Source organism: Berghia stephanieae, chromosome 7 (genome assembly GCF_034508935.2).
Source record: "Berghia stephanieae isolate SIO BIC M18660-M18661 chromosome 7, UCSD_Bste_1.3, whole genome shotgun sequence".
NCBI lineage: Eukaryota > Metazoa > Mollusca > Gastropoda > Nudibranchia > Aeolidiidae > Berghia > Berghia stephanieae.
Window position 1 is genome coordinate 5,159,444 of NC_088366.1, and position 10,000 is coordinate 5,169,443.

The following is a 10,000-nucleotide window of genomic DNA, read 5'->3' on the forward strand; positions in this document are numbered from 1 at the left end:
AACTTAAATTTTCAGCACCTGTTTCGTCCCGACAAAATATCGCTTTAGGGACGGTGAGTCAGAGTTTTCTTACCTTAGTGATGTCACACATGATGATTCCCTGAGAGTATCCAACGTACATGGCGGCAAACCACGCCAGGATCCATCTGGGGTCCGTGAGGCATTGCTTCACTTCCTTGAACCTTTCCCGCCACGAGAGCGCGCGCCTCTGTAATATCGTGTCCGGGCTTTCAAAAAATATAAGTATTGCGCCCATGGCCACCACCGACATGCAGAGATATATCAGCGTTAGAAGCTGGTAGAAATTGACCGGAGGCGAATTCTCTGTGGGTTCGCGGGCTTGTATCGGAATAAAAGGAAGCGTGTACGTCCATTTTTCATTAGGGAAGAGTTTACTTTTAGGGTTGCGTCCCCCTGTTTTATTGGACAGGTCGATAGTTTCCCAGTTTTCGGTACAGCCGTAGTCCGAGACAGAAATTAGTCCAGAGCTTAAGAGATTTCCAAGAATTTGTGCGGAGTGGATGGTTATTATGGTGACTGTCTGAAATAGGCGGAGTGATTTTTGGGGTGTCATTCTCGTTGCTGCGGAATATTTGAGTCCGTAGTTGAGCAGAAGAACGTCTTGTACGGCCCAGAAGGCGGGCTGGCACAGGCCCACCAAGCATGAGGATGGTATGAGGGTGTAGCCCGATGGGATGACGTTGGATACAGAGTAGACGATGTGGAAGAATAAAGAAGAAAGTAGGAGCGACTTTGCCCGGACTTTTCGCAAGACGGTCGGTGTTACCAGGCATCCGATAATGTAAGACGCGTACATGCAGACTAACGAAATCTTTCCTAGTTGATGAGATGAATGGATACTTGTCTGAAGGTTTCTGTTGAAATAAAAATGAGATATTTTTAAAATGTTTATTTTTACAATGCTGAGATTTAGTTCCAGGGATTACGTATGCTCATGCAGTAGAGCTCTTGTCAAAGGCATAAGGACCAGTGAAATCTTGGATGCAGTTCAGCTTTTCATTGATTTGTTTATTCATTCATTTATTTTTATTCATTTATTCGTATATTTACCTATTTGTTAATATATCTATTTACAAGTTTGAATAAACCTGCTGCTGATACAACAACGAAGGCGTTCATCAGATATCAAACCCAAGGGCGAATCAAATGGATTTTTGGATCAATGACATTTTATCGGTATTGATAATCGTGACTAGAAATGTCACATTATAAATAAATGAATTCCCTTTATTCATCAAATTGGGGAAGAACTGTACCGCTGAGCCACGTTGTCTCATATCACACAAATCCTCAAAACGGTATTCTATATAATCAACGTTCACATATTTACAGGTCTGATGACCGAATGCAATCATGGGCGCATGTTTTACAGTTGTTGCAATGGAATATACTTTGCGTTGGTTTGAGAGTAGTTCCAAGACAACAATGAGACCATGACAATTCGGGTTATCAGACCTGCAAATTAGTAAACTGTGATGATGATGATGATGATGATGATGATGATGATGATGATGATGATGATGATGATGATGATAATGATGATGATGATGATGATGATGATGATGATGATGATGATGATTATGATGATGAAGATGACAACTGTTCTTTGAGGTTGGAGCTGAAGATGGTGATGGAATTCGTGATGATGATGATGAAGAAGAAGAAGAAGAAGAAGAAGAAGAAGAAGAAGAAGAAGAAGAAGAAGAAGGAGGAGGAGGAGGAGCAAAAGAAAAAGAAGTAACAAAACTGTTATTGGATGATGTAGCTTTCTAGATATTTCCGTTTTATTGACCATACGATGAAGTCCGTCCTGTGTGGCTAATGATTGAATCCTGTTAGTAAAATAGCCTTTGTGTTTGTTTTTTATCATGGAATTAACTATTTTATTCAATCTTAAAGTCCTGTCTTGTCCTTCTACGGTTCTTAAACGCTTGTCGCTTCATGGAGCCAGATTTTATCTCCTTTTTTGTGTTCGCTGTTTTTTTTTTTGTTTGTTTGTTTTCTTGTTTTGTTTTATTGTGTTTTTTTTTTGGTACGATTTAGAAAACAGTAGTCGCCGGATTAGAATCTAGCCCGGTCTCGGAAGAAGCCAAAAAAGCGTTCTAGAATCCGAGCGTGCCGAAATCCGGTGCGCATAGGAGGTAAACCAGCTCAATCGTGCGTATTGCAGAATGTGCTAGAATTCGGTGTTCTAGATTCCATGGGTATTGTAACAAAAATGAATATAACAGATTAAAAAAAGAACAAAATTCCTCAACACAGAACTTATCGGGCTCAAAACCCTTCCTCAGTGACCCTTTGTAAAGCGCTTTGATCACGTCAAGTGGATATTGCGCGATATAAAAATCTCAAGTAAGTTGATAAATTTGCCCACGGAAAAAGGGGAACTGTCTAAAAGGCGCTGGAACCCAGGACCTAGCAGTGTCTAAACCTCTCTTTCACGTTGCCCCCATAGTTCGAATAAAGAGCATGTTAATACAGCAAGACCAAAATTTAGACGTGCCAAAATGAGTCAATAATATGTAGAGTAAAATAATGGGAGTAAAAATGACTCTTATAAAAGATGCAACACAAAGTAAACGACGGCCTTTGGATTTCTTCGGGTAAACAAGAAAAGGCTGAAAAGTCGTAACTTTGTTTTGTATCTATTATAAGAGTCATTTTTTTTTCTCCCTTTATTCAACATTGATCATGCAGCTGTATACAGACTTTCCACATGGAGGGAGTGGGGCAATCATGCAAATGAAGTCGTTGAAGATCCGAGAGAAGAACTGTCCTACAGAAATGAGCTCCCCAGGCATGAATGGGTAACACTGAACAGAGTACGGGCAAAACTTGGGAGAACAGCTGGAAGCATGAAAAATGGGGACTAGACTGTGTACATGTGGATGCCCAGAGCAGACGATGGAGCACATCCTTAGAGAATACCAGGACGGGCTGCACTGACCATGACCTAAGAGTCTGCGCCCCAGATGCTGTGGAGTGGGTTCGGTGTTGGAGCGACAGGCTATGATGACTTCCATTATTTTACTATACATTTTAATAGAGTAAACTGTTGCGGATACCGAAAGTAATACAATATACAAAATATTGTTTTTTGAGAAATTTGTGTGCGTTCCCAGACTCAGAATTACATTTGTATGAAATATATATCTATCTATACTTAATTGTCGCCATAATTTGTCTTTTATCTTCAATGGCTTCGAAGTCTCATGGAAAGAAAACCAAAGTGTTGAGAGCTTATGGAATTTACTGAATTAAACGAACACTCACCTGTAAGGTGAGGATGATATTTTAATCATAATTCCATAAACCCCAATATATTGGGTGACTCTACATGCCCTCCATTCCCTCCCTTTGTATAGATTCTATTCAGTTTCTCGTATTATGATTGGTCAATTTAATCTAAAAAAATTCGCTTCGAAGAGTTAGGTCCCTTGTACGTGTTTTTGTCCTCATGCAAAGTCACCCAAAATGGTAGGGACACTGAGAGTAATACAATACAATTAGATTCTAAATAAATCATTACCTTGAAGGTATGACGGCGAAAACAGCAAGGAACGTAGCCGAGCATTGTGACACAAAATTCCTCCAGATGTTTTGGTCTTTATCCTCCCACTCGTCCTCCTCGCTGGCAGGAAACTGACACTCGCTGATTGGGTTCCTGTAAGAAACATACATGATATAAATAAACTAGCATACAATCCCTTATTTTGGACATATCAAGAGACATGACATGTTTGAAAAAAAAACGTTTCTAGAAGATATTGTGGAAGGTGAAATAGGGAATGAGATTAGCGGAAGAGTAGCCTCCCTTGATTGGACGTCACCTTACAGAGAGAACGTCAATTTGGTTTTGAAGTGTCTCAAGCCGCTTTCACCGGAAGCGAGGACGAGAGACGCATGCGCACAACCAACATGACGATCTCTCTCTAATAACTTCTCCGCCGGGGACGTCACAGACTATGGGTGACGTCCAATCAAGGGACGCTACTCTTCCGCTAATCTCATTCCCTATAGGGAGAGGGAGACCAAGAAGAAGGTCACAAGACATAATTGCAGAGGGGGAGGCTGGAGTGAAAAGTTACAAATTGCAATTTTTAGGACCTGAGACAATTTATAGTTATTAGGAACAATGACAATGTACCAAATACTTGTTCAAAACTACAACAAATTGTGTACAGAGCCGTTTGGAGTTACTGACTCTTGAAAAACAAATATTTAGAAATTTGGCCAGAAAAATTCGACCTTGAAATATCGATCGATTTGAATGACCCTCGTCTTAGCAAAAACGTTCAAACCTGGGACTTCGCGAAGTCGACTGAAGATAAATGAGAGATGAAATAACGGCGTTGTTATAGAAGATTAAACAAACCAATGAAGAGATTGGAAATATATTGTTCTTTAGCAAGGAAGCAGAGCTCCCCATAGCTCGGTTGGTAGAGCACTCGCTTCACAATCAAAGGGACCGAGATTGATCTCGGGTGCAGTCAAGATTTTTTCCTGACCACCCTGTCCACCCAGTAGAGATTTGATCACTGGGTCTGCTAGATCTGCCGGAAAGTACTTTGCGTCCAATTTAATGGGTAGTAATCATTTTCTTTCGTCTGTTTCACGTTATAGAAGTCGGGAAAAACTCCGGCTCCTTGGGCCCAATGGCTCTGAAGACGGGAAATTATTTATTTTGAAAACAAACAAACGACCACTTTATCTGTCTCCGTTTATTCAATAAATGTCAATGAAACTTCTATTTAACCATTGCTATTCATTTCTTCTTCTAGCTTCAATCAGTAACATTTACATTATGCCTAAATCACAGCCCACAAAAGAAAGAGTCTTAACATAACAACCTGCAAGAACCTCTTAATTTTGGCAATAGTAACGATACAGACAGTCGGGTAAACAAGACTAACGGGAGAGAGAGAGAGAGAGAGAGAGAGAGAGAGAGAGAGAGAGAGAGAGAAAACATTGTGGGTTTTCTTTTTGTTTTGACCGTCTAGGCTTCGTTGCTTGCTTAATTAATACTCTAAACCTCCATTGGCTAGTTAATCGTTGTTTGTGAATACCCGATGTTAACATTTACAGTATATATCAAGACCAGCAGATCGACGTTGATAAAGAGATTCGGTAGATAGACGTCGATAAAGAGATTCGGTAGATAGACATTGATAAAGAGATTCGGGGGATAGACATTGATAAAGAGATTCGGTAGATAGACATTGATAAAGAGATTCGGTAGATAGACATTGATAAAGAGATTCGGGGGATAGACATTGATAAAGAGATTCGGTAGATAGACATTGATAAAGAGATTCGGTAGATAGACATTGATAAAGAGATTCGGTAGATAGACATTGATAAAGAGATTCGGTAGATAGACATTGATAAAGAGATTCGGTAGATAGGCATTGATAAAGAGATTCGGTGGATAGACGTTGATAAAGAGATTCGGTAGATAGACATTGATAAAGAGATTCGGTAGATATAGATTGATAAAGATATTCGGTAGATAGACATTGATAAAGAGATTCGGTAGATAGACATAGATAAAGAGATTCGGTAGATAGACATTGATAAATAGATTCGGTAGATATGCATTGATAAAGAGATTCGGTAGATAGACATTGATAAAGAGATTCGGTAGATAGACATTGAATAAGAGATTCGGTAGATAGACATTGACAAAGAGATTCGGTAGATAGACATTGAATAAGAGATTCGGTAGATAGACATTGATAAAGAGATTCGGTAGATAGACATTGATAAAGAGATTCGGTAGATAGACATTGATAAAGAGATTCGGGGGATAGACATTGATAAAGAGATTTGGTAGATAGACATTGATAAAGAGATTCGGTAGATAGACATTGATAAAGAGATTCGGTAGATAGACATTGATAAAGAGATTCGGTAGATAGACATTGATAAAGAGATTCGGTAGATAGGCATTGATAAAGAGATTCGGTGGATAGACGTTGATAAAGAGATTCGGTAGATAGACATTGATAAAGAGATTCGGTAGATATAGATTGATAAAGATATTCGGTAGATAGACATTGATAAAGAATTCGGTAGATAGACATTAGATAAAGAGATTCGGTAGATAGACATTGATAAATAGATTCGGTAGATATGCATTGATAAAGAGATTCGGTAGATAGACATTGATAAAGAGATTCGGTAGATAGACATTGAATAAGAGATTCGGTAGATAGACATTGACAAAGAGATTCGGTAGATATACATTGAATAAGAGATTCGGTAGATAGACATTGATAAAGAGATTCGGTAGATAGACATTGATAAAGAGATTCGGTAGATAGACATTGATAAAGAGATTCGGTGGATAGACATTGATAAAGAGATTCGGTAGATAGACATTGATAAAGAGATTCGGTAGATAGACATTGATAAAGAGATTCGGTAGATAGACATTGATAAAGAGATTCGGTAGATAGACATTGATAAAGAGATTCGGTAAATAGACATTGATAAAGAGATTCGGTAGATAGACATTGATAAAGAGATTCGGTAGATAGACATTGATAAAGAGATTTGGTAGATAGCATTGATAAAGAGATTCGGTGGATAGACGTTGATAAAGAGATTCGGTAGATAGACATTAATAAAGAGATTCGGTAGATATAGATTGATAAAGATATTCGGTAGATAGACATTGATAAAGAGATTCGGTAGATAGACATTGATAAATAGATTCGGTAGATATGCATTGATAAAGAGATTCGGTAGATATGCATTGATAAAGAGATTCGGTAGATAGACATTGATAAAGAGATTCGGTAGATAGAATTGATAAGAGATTCGGTAGATAGACATTGACAAAGAGATTCGGTAGATAGACATTGAATAGAGATTCGGTAGATAGACATTGATAAAGAGATTCGGTAGATAGACATTGATAAAGAGATTCGGTCGATAGACATTGATAAAGAGATTCGGTAGATAGACATTGATAAAGAGATTCGGTAGATAGACATTGATAAAGAGATTCGGTAGATAGACATTGATAAAGAGATTCGGTAGATAGACATTGATAAAGAGATTCGGTAGATAGACATTGATAAAGAGATTCGGTAGATAGACATTGATAAAGAGGTTGCCAATAGTATATATCTATTTAGAGACCCAAAATTGGATTATGAATAAGTGCAGTTCAAACTAAGCGGGGGTCCCGATAGCTCAGTTGGTAGAGCACTCGCTTCACACGTAAAGGGAGGACAGAGATCGATCTCGGGTGCTGTCGAATTTTTTTGTTTTCAGACGTGCAACCATTACACCACAGAGGCGGTAATCAGAAGGTCTGAGGTTCGATCCCAAATCGAGGTGGACTGATTTTTTTTATTGTGGCTTTTTTTCTTGTATTTTTCTTTCTTGCTATGTCTGGCACCTTTCATACACACTTGTTCAAATTTTTATCTTACAACGATGCCTGTCCCTTTGTTTCTTGAAAAAAAATTGAGCTTTTATATGGCGCAATATCCACTTAATGTGCTCAAAACGCTTTACAACTATCAGAAACAATTAACATGTAGAACGAGACATGAGGTCTGTTAGGCGATATTACATGATTTTCCGATAGAGACAACGCAGTTACCGGCCAGGTACTAATTTTACACCTGAGTACGGTGAGAGAATGTGAGTAAAGAGCCTTTTCCAAGGACTCAAATTGCGCCGAGCGAGGCTCGAACCCAGGACTTTCCGATCAAAAAGCTAGTGTCATACTACTAGACCTCATAGCCGCACAAGTTAATTTGGTTATCTTTAAATACCCGTTGTCACTCGTATCACAGTAAGAATCAAAGTGAGAGGCCCTGGCTACTTGACCAACATCTGAATTCAGCCAAACGGAGATATAAACCAAAGATGGATTTTTGGTGGACACCAAACATGCCGTACTCTAGAAAAAAACCCATATTTAAAAATTTGGCCAGAAAACTCGTCCTTCAAATATCGATTGATTTAAATGACCCTCATCTTGGAAAAAACTCTCAAACCTGGGACTTCGCGAAGTCCCAGGTTTGAGAGTTTTTGCCAAGATGAGGGTCATTTAAATCGATCGATATTTGAAGGACGTGTCTTCTGGCCAAATTTTTAAATAAGGGTTTTTTCCAGAGTACGGCAGAAATATGTTTAGGGTCCGTCTGAGTTGCGTCAGACGTTAGATAAATACTCTTATACTCTGAAAAAAATCACATATTTTAAAATTTGGCCAGAAAACTCGTCCTTCAAATATCGGTCGATTAAACTGACCCTCATTTTGTCAAAACATCACTTAATCCTGGGACTTCGCGAAATCCCAGGTTTGAGAGTTTTCGACAAGACGAGTGTCATTTTAATCGATCGGTCATTTGAAGGACGAGTTTTCTGGCTAAATTTTTAATAGGTGATATTTTCAGAGAATGCCAGAATACCCGTGATACAAAATTCCCTTGGGAATTTCTTTCTTGGTTGATGTTTGTGAATACCTTAGTCAAACATTTATCCAATTCGCAACTTCAGACGGAGGATGGCCACAAGAATCGGAAAAAAACGAGGTTTTGATTGATCCACTTTTGTTAAATATTTTTTTTTAAACCCTTACATTTACTTTCATTTGAGTGTTATGGCCAAACACAGAATTACTGAATTATACGGAGAAAAAATATGTATTTAAATTATGATTTTTTGAAAAGATGAGAATCATTTTAATCGATCAATTGTTGAAGGACGAGTTTTCTGGCCAAAATTTTTTAAATGTCAGAGCCCGTCTGTGCTCTGGTCTCATTGTGTCCGTGGAAAAGACATCCCAACAAAATAACACAACATTCTCTTACACACAATTGATCCAATCTTTGCTTTGTCTGAAATCGTTATAGGGCGAATTGAAGACTTTGTGCGGTTTTGTTGTCATGAGATAGATATGACGCTCGGCTTCTAACTGTTAAGTCCCTTGGGTTCGAATCCCAATCTGGACAACGCAAAATTGAGTCTTTGGAGAAAAAAAATCACTCTATTCTCATATTCAATACACTGACCCGCACAGGGGTAAACTGACGCTCGCCTTCTAACCGTTAGTTCCCTGGGTTCGAGTCCCAATCTGGACAACGCAAAATTGAGTCTTCGGAGATTTAAAAACCCCGCTTTTTTCTCACATTCAATAAACTGGTACTCGGGAGTAAGATGAGTCTGTTTGTTGAATGTAGTGACAAATTAGGGAACAAACACTGGTGACAGAAAAATATCGGAAAAAGTGTGTTTGAAGCAGTGCCAGAAAAATGTTTGGATCCAGTTTTTTTAATGTTTAAAAAAACCCTTACATTTACTTACATTTGTGTTAGGACCAAACAAAGAATCTCTCTCTCTCGTATACTTAGATAAACATGTAATAAACTTATGAGTTTTAGAAAAGATGGGGATCATTTTAATCGATCGATACCCGAAGGACGAGTTTTCTGGCCAAAATTTTTAAAACGTGTTTTGTCAGAGTTTGTCTGTGCTCTGGTTTCATTGTGTCCGTGGAAAAGACATCCCAACAACAAAACACAGCATTCTCTTACACACAATTGATCCAATCTTTGCTTTGTCTGAAATCGTTATTGGGCGATTGAAGACTTTGTGCGGTTTTGTTGTCATGAGATAGATATGACGCTCGCCTTCCAACCGTTAGTTCCCTGGGTTCGAATCCCAATCTAGACAACGGAAAATTGAGTCTTTATTAATTAATTAATCGTATCATTCGTCTATAGTGTTTCATTCATCCTGTTTTTTTTATAGAGGGGGAAACCCGAAACGTCCATATTGTCGGTTTTCGTTTATAAAATTTAACATCGTTATCTATTTCTTTGAGCTTTGAGAAGCAAAGTTTACATTATTGATAAAAAAAATAAAATAAAATTAAGCTTTTATATAGCACAATATCCACTAAATGTGCTCAAAGCGCTTTACAAGGGGTCCCTGGTCAACAGCAACATTTAACATG

General features: G+C 38.3%; 1 protein-coding gene across 3 annotated transcripts in view; it reads right to left on the reverse strand.

The window, feature by feature from the left end:
- LOC144976396 (protein unc-93 homolog A-like) overlaps positions 1-10,000 on the reverse strand; it is a 229,059-nt gene that overhangs the window by 85,474 nt on the left and 133,585 nt on the right. For all 3 annotated transcript variants that reach the window (XM_078920661.1, XM_078920660.1, XM_078920659.1), the window contains 2 exons: positions 3,551-3,685; positions 74-875 (listed from right to left, as the gene is read on the reverse strand). In XM_078920661.1, coding sequence (XP_078776787.1) covers positions 74-875; positions 3,551-3,685 — 937 coding nt within the window. The remainder of the gene's footprint in view (positions 1-73; positions 876-3,550; positions 3,686-10,000) is intronic.